Source organism: Toxotes jaculatrix, chromosome 16 (assembly GCF_017976425.1).
Source record: "Toxotes jaculatrix isolate fToxJac2 chromosome 16, fToxJac2.pri, whole genome shotgun sequence".
Lineage (NCBI taxonomy): Eukaryota > Metazoa > Chordata > Actinopteri > Toxotidae > Toxotes > Toxotes jaculatrix.
In genome coordinates, this window is record NC_054409.1 from 9514531 (window position 1) to 9530840 (window position 16310).

The 16310-nt window shown below is 39.2% G+C and overlaps 2 protein-coding genes across 3 annotated transcripts; one reads left to right on the top strand and one right to left on the bottom strand.

Annotated features, from left to right (window-relative positions):
• On the bottom strand, window positions 1-7750 carry LOC121195595 (bromodomain-containing protein 3-like). 2 transcript variants are annotated; one of them, XM_041059163.1, is made up of 11 exons: window positions 7599-7750; window positions 5408-5756; window positions 4826-4963; window positions 4606-4741; window positions 3893-3945; window positions 3446-3790; window positions 3224-3352; window positions 2933-3115; window positions 2384-2529; window positions 2022-2296; window positions 1-1895 (listed from the first exon to the last, which is right to left on the bottom strand). In XM_041059163.1, exons 2-11 carry the CDS (start codon window positions 5600-5602, stop codon window positions 1792-1794), a joined length of 1704 nt encoding a protein of 567 aa, XP_040915097.1. In that variant the 5' UTR covers window positions 5603-5756; window positions 7599-7750; the 3' UTR covers window positions 1-1791. The 2 variants fall into 2 exon arrangements, with proteins under 2 accessions (XP_040915097.1, XP_040915096.1); XM_041059162.1 differs by having other exon boundaries at window positions 2918-3115.
• A 520-nt stretch (window positions 7751-8270) lies between these two features.
• Window positions 8271-14137, top strand: LOC121195666 (WD repeat-containing protein 5). Its single transcript, XM_041059274.1, has 14 exons — window positions 8271-8445; window positions 9425-9534; window positions 9737-9845; window positions 10050-10123; window positions 10306-10395; window positions 10750-10839; window positions 10996-11079; window positions 11175-11230; window positions 11493-11539; window positions 11699-11774; window positions 12033-12066; window positions 12309-12383; window positions 12619-12706; window positions 12886-14137. The coding sequence occupies exons 2-14, from the start codon at window positions 9457-9459 to the stop codon at window positions 12984-12986; spliced, it is 1002 nt and encodes a 333-aa protein (XP_040915208.1). The 5' UTR covers window positions 8271-8445; window positions 9425-9456; the 3' UTR covers window positions 12987-14137.
• The last annotated feature ends 2173 nt before the right edge of the window (window positions 14138-16310 follow it).

The window sequence follows — 16310 nt, forward strand, 5'->3', positions numbered from 1 at the left end:
TTTTTCTTTTATTATGCATGAAAATAGACCTAACAAAAGCAGCCTCTCTCCAGGTTAGAACACAGGTTAAATATTTGTTTTTTTCCCACACCTAACAAGCTTTGAAATGTGACCTCTTGTTTTCAATGTAAGTAGGAAGTTCCATTTTTATGTAGCAGGCTGTATAAACAAGTGTAAGTCATTCACTGCTAAGATAAGAAACAAACAAACAAAAAGGCCTGCATGGAGGGCACTTGAAGAAAAATACATTTTGTTAGAGCAACTTTTAAAACTCACTTTATATATATATATATATTAACAGCAACCACATAGTTCAAAACAGCTGGAAGTTATAACATAATAACATAAAGGACCCCTTAGTGTTTTTCATGTTGTGGTTCATTTACTACAAATTACATTCCTGCTGTTTAGATTGTGTTTTGAATATAGTTTTCCAGGCCCAGCTTGGTTGTTTTCATACAGAATTAAGAAATACCTGACTGCTGAGACTTGAAATATGAGTTAGGCAATCAGCATCACTTTGTGCTCTTACTCTTTTCAAAGTTGCACTGCCGTTCCACAGCTTCATGGTTATTAGAGCAGAGTGATCTGAAAGGTCTCAGCTGCGTTTACCATCCAGTAAAAATGTAGGAGACGTGAATACCAGCAGACATAATGTTCAGTTTGATGGATTACTGAACTCAAGTTTCAAGTCTCTGCAAGTTGACTTTCATTCCACAATATTTAGGAGCCTGGATGGAAGGAAAACACAATTAAAACACGACATCATGCTGAAAGTATTTAGTATGTAATTTAGAGGAAAATTGACTTCACCTTGCTAAACACTGGTGTAGCTCTTTACAAAGGTTATTGTTAATCAGTTGTTAAACTGTTGGATGAAGAAATACGTTCTACCACAGTTTAGTCTATACTCACAAACACACAAGAACTTTCCCCTCTGACCAGAGCCTGAAAAAAAGAACACTATCAAAAAGAGTAAGTAGAAAACAATGCATTAGTTTTTTATTCATAATATAAAATGCATTTTAATATTATATACTCTATAATAACATTTTGGGAAATTAAATTTTGGTGGAATTTGATTCCAAAGCACCATGTTGATTCTGAGGATATATGATTTGGTCATGTGATTTACATTTTGTCAACATTTTCACACCTGGTCCTATCAGGTGATCTGCACCTCACGGTGTGTCCTCTTTAAACGCCTGTATTTCCATGTTTGACACAGCAACCTCTCAAAGCACAAACAATACCACTGACAGAACGAGCGGTTTGCCTTTCAAATTGCTCCCTTTTAACCTTTCATGTTTACATTCTTATGCTACAGCAGATATTTTTTTAATTTTACATGTATAAGATGGACTTAACAGACCAAACAGCTGCTACTGAGAGCCGTCTAATGCAACACTTGGATGATTAAAAGAACACAACTACATTTTCTGTGACGCATTTGAAAGAAGCCCTTTAATTAAACAGTATGGACAAAAAAGGAGGACAGAAACAGGATATTGGTTTGAAGCTCAGATTTTATGAAATGCGCCCTAACCCGAGCAGAATGCCATCCGGCTGCGCTGTGGATTTATAGTGTCTGATAAGAAACACCGGTGACGGATATTGCGATTTATAAAGAAAGAGAACCAGAAAAGCCACGATGAATACAAAAACGTTATGTGGCGAGTTAAATTATCAACACAGTAAACATACGACAAATACAAAAATAAACATGTTTAACATTATTGAAGAACTCTCTTTTGGTCACAACAGTAGAAATAAATAAAAACAATGTGGTCGTCACAAGTCGCTGTTGTCTGAACTGGAGTCACTGGAGCCGCTGGTGGCAGAATCTGAGGAACTGCTGCTGCCGATGATATGAGACAAAGCTTGGCGGCTCTTCTCTGGATGAAGAGAAGTAAAGGAAGGACCGTCACAGATCACAGCATTTAAATTCTATCCATTATTAGCACCTTAACAAGTAAACCCAAACGTCAGGAAGGAAGGTAGTGGAAAGGCTTCGCACTTACTTTGAAATCTCTTAAACTTCTGATACAGACAAGACTTGACATACTGCTCCAGCGCCCGCAGAGTGGACGGCTTCAGTATCTCGAAGTCAATCTCAATCTCGTCTGGGTTGGAGTCACACATAGAGGGCTCTCGTGTCTGAATGATGTGAACCACGTGGCCCAGCTTCATGCCCGGTAACCGATTAATATCCAGGCTCAGCTGGTGCTTCTCGTCGTACGTCATCGGCAGAGATTCATCGTCTGAATCCCAGTCTTTGTTTCCCTTCCACGACGGCCTGAAATCCAAGACAAAGCAGTTAAACGTCTCTATAGAGGTGATATACTATGTAAGTAAAGTTCTTCAGTTGTGTTACATGTCATACCTGGAGCTGGAATTTGAAGTACTTTTGGAAGTTGTACTGTCTTTATTTTGCCTGCTGTCCTGTTTCTTGTTCTTTTCTTTCTTCTTCTTTGGTTTAATCACAGGTGCTTCGGAGAGTGTTGCAAGCTGCTCATGAACAGCTTTAAGCTAGGCAGTGAGTCAACAGAAAAGGGTGACTGCGGGGCCACGTGACAATATTAAAATAAAAGTAGCGGCACCAAGAAAGCGAAGAATCTGTGTGCTGGGAAGTTGGAGCAGGTGAAGAAGCAAGAATAAAGACAAGGGGGTGTCACTGAGTGGTGCCAGTTACACGCTGGCAGATTAATGGGCACAACTGAAACAGCTGACTACAAAACATGTTGTTGGCTCCAGAAAACTCTCATCTAATGAGGAATTAAAGCAAACACTTCAGTGATTTGTTGTGTGGAGAGGTTTGAACTGAAAGCATTTGTACGGAAGGTAACAGGTCAATGAATGAACGTGTTTGGAGGCTATGAAAAGCCTTTGTTATATAGAGAACCATGCAGGAACCCACCTGTTCTGCACCCACCTGTTCTTGCAACTGAGCAAGTCGGGTGGCACGCTCTTCTGCTGAGTCTGATTTGTCCCCGCTGGAGGAAATGTTGCCGCTTATCCCACTGAAACTCGCACTCTTGGCGGACACGGCGTTCACTGATGGACTCAGCTCCACAGGCTCGTCTGGCATCTTTGCAAACCTCTTCTCGAACACGCCCTGAAGCAAACACAGTGAGTTGAGTGAAATGGAAAGCTGAGCCTAGAGAACCAGTAAAAACTTTTAAATTAACTATTTAAATGGCAATTTGAATCATGCAAAACACACCTGAAGTTTTCTGGCCTTCGCGACGACATCATGATGTGGAGGGTTGTATTTGTAGCAGTTAGAAAAAATCAATCTCACATCTGCAGCGAAACCTTGCACATCCAGGTATTCTCCTCCATCCAGTTTTTTCTGTGAAATGAATCTCGAGGTTAGCAAAGACATTAAAATGAAGAATAGACAGAATGTCTTTGCATGTGTAAATATAAGTATAAATATGTGTACTTTAACAGTGCTGAGGTCCATGGGGTATTTGATGATATCATGGTAATCATGTAGCTGCAGAGCCTCAGCGTCGACGGGCTTGTAGAAAGGCCAGGCATAGGCTGCGTGTTTTTTCGAGAGCATTTCATTCAGGATTTCGTTGCAGTACCTGAGCTGTTTGCTCAGTCCGCCCTGTTCAGTTTCTCGTTTAGACGACTCCTTTTCTTCAAAGTCACCTTTGGAAGGATCGACGGCTCGACCTGCACTTTCACGTCTCCTCTTCCTTTCTGATAAATCACTCAAATTGGTTATGACTGCTGAGGACAAATCAGTGGAATCCACTTCCTTCCTTTTCAGCACTTTCTTCTTCATTGGTACAAAAAACACCACAATAAGGTAAAATTCTCCTCATGCTTTCACAGTTTAAATGAATATGATTGAAGGACAGAGACACAAATGGTGACTCACTTTTGTGGGTGTTTTCGCTGAAGGACATGTGGGCACAGTTCCATCCTGCTCAACTGCATATGTGTATTAACACAAATTCAAAAAGGGGAAAACACAAAAACATTTGTTAGACTTAATAATCTAAGGAGCCTTTAGATCTTTCCACTTTTTCCTTGTTTGTCTTTTCTGGCAAAAAGTCGTGACAGAAATTTAACTGCCGCCTGTATATGGTATTGCATGTACTAACGTTTATGAATAATCTGCACTAAATGGACGCCAACACATTTTTCTGTGTTGCTGATTTTCTTCGCTCTGATTTATGAGAAGCACACACACACACACACCGTTTTTTCTCAGGGGCAGTGAATTTGTACAAGCATCAACACATAACGTATACATAAATGATGAGGAACACTCACAATTACCATGTTAACTGCCACATACATTTCACAACTGCATTTTAATTCAGCTGGAATGAGAAAAAGACCCAGTTTCAGTGAGTACAACATTAAATTAAACCTTAGCAGACGATGTAGGAGGAGAAAACACAGTTTGGAGGCCTGAGCAGCAGCAATTCAATCAGACAGAAAAAAAACGACGAGCAGAGTGTCACTTAACTAATACAATGTTTTGCACCATTGCAAAATGCTAAAGTTTGAAAAATAAATATATGTTTTTTTAATGGAGATAAGTAGAAAAGTTGCCCAGCTTTCATACAAGTAATAGTTCATTACCTGGAGTGCTGTTTTTTTTGCCTTTCCCTTTGGCTGCATGAGGTAAAATCTCCACTTCCCCTTGAGGCATCTGGGAAACTTTTTGCAGGAAAATCTTTTCCAAGGCGAGGGCCATCAGCACTATGTCATCTGTAGGCTGGAGGACAGAGGGAAATCTGTGAGGATCAACTTTCTGCGAGGCTAACCAGCGTGATGAATTTCCAATCATGAAGCTCCTCACCTTGTTATATATGTAGCAGTTGGTGAACATAGTGTTGAAATCTTGCATACATTCACTTGCACTCCAATAGTAGTTGTTCTCCAGTCGTTTCTTGATGGTTCCCAGGTCCATGGGAGACGTTATTATCGTATGATAATCCTGATTAAGAAAAAGAATCAATGTGTGATCTTGTTTTTTTTGCTTTTGTCCTACAATTTAAATGGATCTGCCATGGTTTGACTGATGAAGAAGAGTTTGTTAGTGCACATTCTCTGCATTCATCACTTCCAAGTTCACCACAATTTCAGTCTTATTGTCAAAGTTTATAAAACATGGGATTAATCGGGTTCATTTGCTGGGATCTTAGAACACAGCAACGCTGCAGAGGCAGTCTCAGGCAGGTCAAGATCTCAAGTGTCAAATGCTTCCAAACAATAAGGATGTCTATCACAAGTGTTCTGGGAAAATAACCACGACTTACATCAGGGCAGCAAAAATAAATCCCATTCATTTGTTTTTGTCCTCATAAACAAATGAACAAACACAAACTACACACTAAAATACATACACAGTAACATCACACAACATTTTCAAACTACTCACTGGTAGTCCAAGAGCGACTGCGTCGACAGGCTGGTAGAAAGGCCAGGCGAACTGGTGCCGCCACAGCGACCTGATCACTACATTCTGCATGTACTGCAGCTGGTTGGTCCTTCGACCTGACTTGTTGGGGTTGGTCACCTCAGGAGGCGGAGGATTCACAACCTGCGGAGGATCTGAGTGTGCCTCTGTTGACATGATGGCGGCGGCCAAAATGACTGGTCATCCAAGAGATGAACACAATCTCTGGTGGTTTCTGTTATCTTCTGTCAGTTCTGTAGCTCTGAAGCTCACCAGCTCTGAGAGGACACCAGTCAACTTCATACAAAGTTTTCATATCACAGAAGGTGACCTGTTGATATATAATTAAAAAAATATGTTATGATAGTGTGATAGGTGAGAGAAAAACAAACCGCCTGTGCTGACAAGTCTTCTACTACTACTACTACTACTACTGCGGCTGATTCACTGTTAGATTTGTATGCTAATTTGAGCCTTATTAAAATCAAACACAAAAATAAACAGAGCACAATTAATTAAATCACCAAAGCTGATATTTTTGAATAAAGAGTCCATCTTTAAAGAAACATTTTTTTTCATATGCCCCAAAGGACTAAACTTAGGAAAAACTTATGTAGAGACATTAATGTAAGGTTTTATTATTGTGTACAGCATTGTGATGTTACATTCGAAGCAGACTACACAACACTGATTTGATCTTTCAAAGCACAAGTATCACAGCACATCACACACAGAACAGGTGTTGTGTTGGTTCTGAGTACTAGATGTAAGCTACTACTTATGACTTTTCATAACACAAGTGTTATCCGACAAAATAACTATATAAATAATAAAGGCATTAAGACCGCATGTATTTTCACTGTTTCATCATGCTCTCAGATTTTCTTTATCCATACAAATGCAATAACAACGATTTGGCAGCAGATGTCGTCTTTTTAGACTGTGTCAAACCTTCCAAACAATGAGCCATTTTCAACAGCTGTGTTGAAATGATTCAGCACAAGTCCTAATGATTCTGTGCTTCATAAAGTTTTTTTCCAACACTACTAATGCATACGGTAATTCCCAGCACACATGGACATGTAAACATGGGGAAATGTTTACCTTTCTCCTAATTGTACAGTCTAATTTGAAAAAACCGTGCTGGCCATTGTGAGCATGTTTGAATGAGTTTTGTTGGAATGCATTTGACAGATCAAATGTTTTGACATGAACCCAACGGTGTGGACAGAGACAAAAACTCCAAAGTAAACTGTCTGTTTACCTAGATAAATACTATACAGCATCATTTCAGCTGAAAAATGTTTTGAACTGCTCACATGAACTCATTTATCTAGCGGTTCTCCACATATACAGCTACATGATTCTGAGCTGTGCATCCATGTTTGCATGTTTTACAACCACTGTGATCAATTCGTGTGTTTTTATTTACTTTTTAGACAAGCCAAGGTATATCTGTATCATTGGTGGTGTCTGAAATGTTTGTTCTACTTGTTTATTGCTATTCTAATGACAAAGGAGTTTTTAAGTAATAGCTTTCTCTAGGTGGGGAAAGACTGTGATGAAATACTGATTTCAATGAAATAAGAAGTCAGGTGAAACACATGGCTTGACTGAACATTGCTGAAGGTTCGGACAGAGAAACGTTTACTTCAAAGGTGCACTGTAGTTTATAATAGTAAAGCATTCAACCTGGTGGCTTTAATACCTTGACATTGCCATTTTATGGCAACATGTTACCATAAAAGCTACCATCATGATAGATTGCTCGCCACGTTCTTAAAAAGTTAAATAAATACCGCATCGTGTGGCTATAGGGAAAGCTAACTGAATGAGCAAACGTTTAGCCTGGAAGCTACAACTAAGCTAATAAGGCGGATGTGTTGTTAGCTTAACTTCATTCGGTGTCGAAAGTAAACACAGTTGGTCGTTAAACGTATTGAGTAAATTTCATACTCGCTACTTGGGCTTATGCTTACAATGGTCAAGTAGTTGTTTTAAAGAGGCCAACTTTCAGCACAAAGTTTTCCCACAGAGCCTTGGCGGAGCTACCCTGCTGCTAACCTAGCGCTCGTCCTCGTATGACGGCGACACAAACATGTACTTGTTTCGCTGGGGGTTGAGGTGAGAGCCACAGGTAGAAACATAAGAGAGAAGCTACTGAAGTTTTTACCAACTCGTCCAACTTATTCTCTTATGAAGACACGTTGGGGCGACAGTTCAGGAGCTGCTGTACCTCAGAGGAGGCTACATGCTGCACAAAAGCCAGACAAGAACGCCCGGTTAGCTCCACCGCGTACCGTTAGATTAGCGTTAGTACCGTGAATTCAGAAGTTTCCCGTTGGTTATAACAAACATGCAGCCAAGGGGGGGAACGTGCTCTCATTTCAAAATAAAAGATATATACTGCCCCCTACTGCACCGGAGCGTGTAGAGCCACATCAATTCTTGATGGTAGCATTTTTATTGACTGTATTATTAGCTTACTAAAGTATATTTGTTTGCTTTTGGTATCCTTGTTTCACAACATTGCAACGAGGTTAAAAGGGCAGTCAACTGTTGTTGTAATAACGGTTATTTGTCAGGCACAGTAAACATCAACAAACATTTAAAACGAAGTTATTAACGTGTCACATCTAAGTATAACTAATTTGCATCTTGAGCCACTTACCATAAGTCTCATAAAAATTTGGTATTATTAGTAACATGAAAAATAGGCAAAGTCAGAAAACCAAATAAAAACATTTCAGAAAACAAGTGACGAAAAAAGCATACCCGTCTGACACTTAATGTCCCTCATTAGTTTCCGTTACTGCTAAGCGGAGCACGCATGCGCAAAGGAGCAATCCTTCACCACATTCCCCGCTTCTCGTCGCAGCTTCCTTCTCGCAGTGAAACATCCAGAAGCAAGCAGCCTGATTTATGCTTCTTAGACGATCGTCTCAATAAATGCACGTACATTTCTCTTACCAGTCTTTCCGAGGAGTTACAGTCTGACCGTGGAGCTACATTAAATTCCCGTGAGTATCGTCTCATGACTGAAACCTCATTGTTTGAATGGAGGGCCCCTCCGTGGCAGCTCTGGCAATTTGTCAACAGTATCAATGAATCTTAAGCTGACGGCTACATGATTAGATTGTCTTTAGCTCTTATATGAAACCATTGGATATAAGATGGAGTTTTTATCTCTTTCCGTCGGAGTTCAGATTCTAAATACTGAAAATAAATAACCGTATCTACAATACGATGTTAGTGTCTTATTGAATTGAAGGGTTCCGTTCCAGCCTTTGTTTAATTGGCCTTTTACTGCTTTACTGTATTTTAAACACGAAATTACAGTTAAAACACTTGAAATGAACACAAACTAGCCTCGACTGACTGTGTAACGTGTTTCTGTTTACTGCTTTTAACATTAACAAGCAATGTTAGCATTAGCTAGGTAAAGCTAGCAGAGAAAAGCTAAATTTATAGCTAAACGAGAAAACAGGTTAGATCTTTATATCCATTAAACTATAGACCAAAAAAAATCTTTTTCAACTTGGTTTAGGTACAACACTTAATGAAATTACTTACCATCCAGTGGCTGCATAGCAACGGCCTGACTCTGTTAAATAGCTGCTATGGTTTACATGACTAGCATACATATCAAAGCAACCAGTGGCTATTTGGGTTTAATTATTTTGCCAATGAAATCTGGCATATGAATCTCTTAGAGGGATCAGTGCTACAACTTTTAATTATTATGGACACCAGCCAGCGCTAGTAATCAGTGTAATTACTGATTTAGTATATGTTTTATAATTTACAATAAACACTAATGAATGAGCATGTGTTGTGTTGTGATATTGGGGTGTAGGTCTGTCCTTTTATTATAACACTGAGTGCATGCAGTTTGTTACATAGTTATCCCTGGTTGTCTGTTATTGTAACAACACTTATTAACTTCTAAGTAATTTAATTCCATAATTTATTTCAACATCTGCTTCTTCGCTCTCTCAGGATCGTGCACAATAGATGCTAATTTCCTCACCATGGCAACAGAAGATAAGAAACCAGAGACTGATACAAAACCTCCAGTTGTACCATCAGCTTCTGCCAGTCAAAGCAAGGTTTGGATTTCCTAAATATTTTCGGTGTTTTCTGCAGCTTCTGTTACATTTTAGACGGGGTCAGGAGATATCTGGAGGTGGGATTTTGGATAATGAATACTTTTGTTTTTCTTTGATGTCACTTTAGGTAAATAAACGCTTGCCAACTTGTTACTCAAGTCTGGGGAGGTTTTTAAATGTCATGTTTTGTTTTCATTGACAGTCTGCACCTGCCAAGCCAAACTACAGCCTGAAATTCACATTAGCGGGCCACACTAAAGCTGTCTCCTCTGTCAAATTCAGTCCCAGTGGAGAGTGGCTCGCCAGCTCCTGTGAGTTCTTTTTCCACTTTTGCTTTCATGTTTCTTTTAAGCCACATATGGACCTAAGTAAATTAGGGCTTTGAGTAATACTACTAATCAATTAATAAGCAGTGTTACGACATTTTGTTAAGACATAAATAAAAAAAAATATCTGTTTACAATAGTGAACCTAGAATTGTGGAGCCTGCATCAACACTAATTCTGTCTCTACAGCTGCTGATAAACTCATCAAAATCTGGGGAGCATACGACGGCAAGTTTGAGAAAACCATATCTGGACATAAACTTGTGAGTTGATGGATTCTCATCTTTACTGCTGCAGATGGGGATTATATTTAAGTGTTTACATGCGTAGACAGCTGCGCACACCAACGTAGCCATAGATTCGTTATTTAGATCCGTTCTACACTTGCTGTCCTAATCAGAGCCTCGAGTGCTATGTGACTTGATTATTTCCTATGAATCCACAGGGCATATCTGATGTGGCCTGGTCCTCTGACTCCAACCTCCTGGTGTCTGCATCAGATGACAAAACCCTGAAGATCTGGGACGTCAGCTCGGTAAGAGAGAGCACGTGTACTGAAACAGTTGTGTATAACCGGCTTTGCAATATTGTCAAACTTAACTTGCACTACAGTAAATACAGAGTAGAGTGTGACTGGTAAGGCCCTGTCGCCGTGTCTTGTAGCATTACACATTCATGAAGCATGAAAATGAAATCCAGCCACACTCTTTGGATTCTTATCTGCACTTTCTTGCTGTTGTAAAATTTTTATTCCCATTTAAGCTGCAGTTACTTCCACTGCGTTAGCTGACGGTGGCCTAAAACTGCTCATGTTTTGAGTGGAGAAGTAATTGTTCACCTCTGTTGCCACAGAGAATGTGACATTTCCACTCGCTTCTCCTTTATCCAGGGAAAATGCCTAAAAACTCTGAAAGGTCACAGCAACTACGTCTTCTGCTGCAACTTCAACCCCCAGTCCAATCTCATCGTGTCAGGATCGGTGAGTACGAAGCTTTTGGCATGAAACAAGCAGTAAATGGAAACCAGATGTTAGACCTTTTCTAAAGCGCTCATTTCAAACATTATAAGCATGTCTCTGTGGTTTTCTAAAAAAGTCACAAATGTTTTGTTTTTTTTTCCTCTTTCCACTTAATAGTTTGATGAGAGTGTAAGGATATGGGACGTGAAGACTGGGAAATGTTTGAAAACATTGCCTGCTCATTCTGATCCTGTCTCTGCGGTAAGTTTTTTAAAAAAATTCTTAACATTAGTTGAATCTACTAGACTGAAGTCTAATATGGAACCAGTAATGTGATGATCTGTGTCGGCTCGCAGGTTCATTTCAACAGAGACGGCTCCCTGATTGTGTCCAGTAGCTATGATGGCCTTTGGTGAGCACAGACTTCTTTTTAAATCCTCATTTCATATCCGTCGGCTTAATGTGAAGATGGCAAAACATCTCAGACTGTAGAGGCTAAATGCAAACGCTCTCCATGCACATGTTAGATATTGTGACAATACCTAAAACATGTTGCTGATGTGTATGAATTAAATCTCTACTTACACATTCTGTGTCCAGTTCTGTGCACATGATTTGTGTTTATTATTATTGTTATTATTATTATTATTTATTTATTTTTTACACATTCACAGCCGAATCTGGGACACAGCATCGGGGCAGTGTCTAAAGACACTCATAGGTAAGATCATCCAGCATGTGCAGCACACGTGGGCCACCATCATCAGTCCCCTCGACCTGGTTCTGTTGAATTTGACAGAAAATCCAATGAGCTTTTAAAATGTGTGATACAGTCATTAGTTACATGCTGACCACGTTCTCTTTGTTGTGTTTATTTTAGATGATGACAATCCTCCTGTGTCATTTGTTAAGTTTTCCCCCAACGGGAAATACATCCTGGCTGCTACACTGGATAAGTGAGTTATCACAAACGCACAGTTGTGTTAAGTCACTGCTCCTTTTTTATTTTCAAATTAATGTTGTTTATCTGCTTCATTTTTTTTTACATGGTTTTCACCAGCAGAGGGCAGTATAAGACTAAAATAAGCTTCCCTCATCTATAGTTTTATATAAACACAATGCACATGAAATGAATACGATTTAAATACTGTTGATTTTACACTGTTTTGATGTTGTTTAACGGAGGCGCTGCTGTATTTGTGTTTATTTTTCAGCACGCTGAAGCTGTGGGATTACAGCAAAGGAAAAGTAAGCTCCTCTGACAACTGCTCATGTATAAATCAGTATTGTTTATTATATTATTCTTTAATTTTGGGCCTATAAAAACTATGAATTATTAAGAGCCAGTTTCACGTTTCCAGGTTTAACCTGATAACTTAATTTTTCACTACTTTGTTTAACATTTGTTTACTATCAAACACAATAACATATTTATTGCTGATGGTATTATTTTTGACTGTGATTCAGATGTTTCATTTTTCACTTTTCAGTGCTTGAAAACGTACACGGGCCATAAAAACGAGAAGTACTGCATATTTGCAAATTTCTCTGTCACCGGTGGAAAGGTGAGAGCTTTTTGTTCCTAATGAGCACGTGTGAGTGTTAACAGCTGTACTCTGGATTTATTTCCATGGCCATATTTCTATCATTTTGGTCTTTATTGCTTTTATTAAACCCTTCCTAGTATTTGATGTCGCACCTGGACAGTTGGCGTATTAATTTAATTTCAACTTTGAAAGTCAGTGACGTGTGCAGGTTAATGCTAGCTCTAACTAAAGCTGTGCGGCCGCTCTCTTGCAGTGGATCGTGTCGGGCTCGGAGGACAACATGGTTTATATCTGGAACCTGCAGACGAAGGAGATCGTGCAGAAACTCCAGGGCCACACAGGTACGGCAGACCTACTTTGTTTCTGTGACTCTTAAGGAGATAAGACAAAATTAATTTTTAAGACTGATATTTGTGGCCGCGTGTAAATAAACCGTTCTCTGGATGTAATGCGTTTATAACACTTTCATTTGCTTTTCTAAAACACGGCTGCATTTTCCTTCTCATCTCTTTTTTTCAAGACGTCGTCATTTCGACCGCCTGCCACCCGACGGAGAACATCATCGCATCTGCGGCTTTAGAAAATGACAAAACCATCAAGCTATGGAAAAGCGACTGCTAAGCCCTCTTGGATCTTGTGGGGGGGGGCATTCATATTTCTTTTTTGTTTTTTTCCCTACATTTTGTTTGTATGAAAAAAAAAAAGGACTTTTTTTCTAACAGAGAGCTCCTGCTGGATGCAGACGGCTTTTGGGTAATGAAATTCAGCAAGGAGAGCCAAATGATGAGACGCCTCAGCCACACGCGCTATCAGCCGAGGCAGTTCCCCCTCATCACATCTGAGATACTTCATCTGCATTTCTTTTTCCACTCGTGCCAGATTTTGTTGTCTCGTAAGGGAAATTGGTGACTTTTGTTATACTTCACAACAATGCTCTGGTGCTTCAGTATTTTAAACACTGCATTAACCTTGATGTCACTGCTTCATACCTACTCCCACACACTCACCTCTGGTCTTGTACAATAAATGTAATGGTCTTTTGGCCCTTTGTATGATTTCTTTTGCCTTTTCAATCCGTCAGTTGTAACTGTGTCGTACCGACTAAATTACTTTGAGGTGGAGAGGTGACTTTGACATCAAGCTTGAATTAAAAAAAAATTGGTACCTAAGGCCCTTTTTGTCTATTATTTATTCAAGTGGTGCCACGATTACTATTCTTTTTTTTCCACCTAAATTCAAATGCCAGTAAGCGCTGTGTGCCATACTGAGGTATGTTTTCTCATTTTGTAAGTACTGTGCTGAAAACCAGGACTTGACTTTAGCGTGGAGCATGGGAAGTTCAGGACCTAATTCAAAAATACGCCTAAAGAAAATGTGCTGTCACATATTATAATACCCTGACAGTTAAAAGAAAACTATGTAAAGGGTTTTTTTTTATACAGTCCTATTGGAGTATTGAATTGAGATCCTGCCTCTACAAAAGATTCTCCTCTAATTTTTATATTTTACAGTTTACCACAGTGACCAAATGCAGTTACTTTGTGTTGTAGGATTTGTACAAAATACACTGTCATGTACTGTGATTTATTATTTTAGCTGTCTTTGTTTTTTTTTTCTTTTTTTAATCATGTCTGCTTTATGATTAGCTCATAGTTCTGCACACAAAGCCAGAAGCCTCTGTTCTCTATAGTTAACCCTGGATTTTTGTGGAATATGTTTGCATTCGACGGCTATAACCTGCGACTTAATAAAACCAGTTTTTGTATGTTTCACGTTACTGAGTCATGAGTGGAAACATCTCGCGTGAAGCGTCTTCCTGGATCTGTAACGTCACACAGAATCAACCGGCGTCACTTGAGCTCGATTTCAGCTTTTTTAATAACTTTTTTTTTCTGTCCATGAAAGATAGAACATCAGAGAACAACCCACAAAGAACAGATGACAAAATTCCACCTCCTTAAAAATAGACAAAAATATAATGAAAGAAGACATTCCCATCTTGCAGCGACAGGTTGAAAATGGCGAAGGCGACACAGTTACCAAGGTGCCAAAGCCAACTATTCCTCTCATTTTCAATCGGAAAATGTTCTCTTGCCTCATCGAATAAGCTTTTCCACAATGTATACAACAGCCCACAGAAGAAAAGGCAAAGAACGGAGCACATAAGCAAGGGATAAAATTACCTTTGTACAAAAATAGATCTTTTTCCAAGTGTTTTTTTTTTTTATCCTTTTTTCTGTTTTTTTGTAATTTGAACATTTTACGGTCTATGCAACAAAGAAAGCAGTGATTGTGTCACAAGCTCAGCTTTTCCTGATTACACTTGTTGAACATACAATTGCCAAGCAACACACACAGTTTGGAGGGTTTAAAGACTTAACCTTATTTTTTTTCTCTCTCTCTCTTTCATAGTTTTTTTTTTTTTTGTTTTGTTTTGTTTTGAGGTCCCATAAACTGCTGAGAAGCTGGTTCTTTTGAGTTTAGAGGTGCTGCGATTCTGCTGGTTGATCAAGGTTAATTTTTATAAAGTCAAGGTCAAAATGCAAAAAAAAAAAACCTCAGGTATTTGTGAAAAAGGAAAAACACCATAAAACTCTGAGTTTGAAGAACACCTGGTGCGGAACAGTTTGGTCTGAAAGACTTGTCCCCCTCTTTCAATGTTGGAAATACTCAAGGAACAGATCTGCTGATATATATTTATAAATATATACACATATACATATTAACAAAATATAGCTTTATGTTATAAAGCATTCGTGTGGGTTATCATTCTCTGTAGGTGATCAATTCTTTACCTAGTCAAGAAGATCCTTGTCTGTCTATTTCTTGTAGGAGGGGGGGTTGAGTTCCCACATCATCCACTTTATGGCTTAAGATACCTGCGGTAACCAATCACAGTAAACTTAGAGCAGGAGGCCTCATCACACTGAAGAGAACAGGAGGATATTCATTTTAAAGTTGGATCACCCTGTTGAAAAAGAAAAAAAACATTTAATTGCTTAATATCTGATTAAAATCTGCCGTCCTCTAACAGAGAACTCGATAAATCTACCTCGGTCTCACAGAAGAAAAGCAGAGTTCCTCTTCGCTTAAGTTAACGACTTGTGAGCAAATTACATTTTCACTTTTTTTTTTCTTTTAACAGACAAACAAGTATCATTTTCCAGAATATAAATACTGTAAACTGAGCTCAAGCTGGCAGTCAACACTGTCACCTGGATAGTTAGTAATAACACAGGCCACCTCACTGAAACTGGTGAGTAAACAATAAAACAACGAGCCGAGAGTTCATACTGAAGTTATTGCTACTTTTCTTTTCAGCTTTAACAAGCACAGACACTGAGGTTTCGCCTGATCCACAAGTACATCGATGATAATAATAACACTGTGAGAAAGTGCTGTCTCGTTGTCTCGTAGAAAAAAAAAAATTCAAGTAACGTTGCAGCGCTGCTTCTCTTCCACTAGAGGGAGCTCACAGCTCTTTAATCTCCACCACATCCTTCACTCTTCCTCTCTCTCTCTCTCTCTCTCTCTCTCTCCTGTCCAAACGGCTCTGAGACTGAAAGTAAATGTCCTAAGTCCTGCTTGAAGCGTACAGTATCTGACATTTCAGAGCTGGCGTCTGAACTGGGTCTTTTTCATAAGGAAAAAGATCATCGGATGTCTGGGGATCAGTTTCTCAGAGGTGGATTAACGCCCTTCAGTGATGCACGTCTGTGAAACCAGCCCCAAACAATGCTGAAAAACTGACACATGGTCAGTGATTCACTGGTGTTTTGGTCAGAGTCAGCACCTCTATGGAGTCCTGATGGTGGCACCAGAACAATTTGATACTTTTCTATTTTTTATTGACTTCATAGGTTGACAAATTGGGAAAAAAAAAAGCTATTATAAAGTGAACTCTGGAGACAGATTAGAAGCCAATAACTGGCCAGTAGCAGCTCC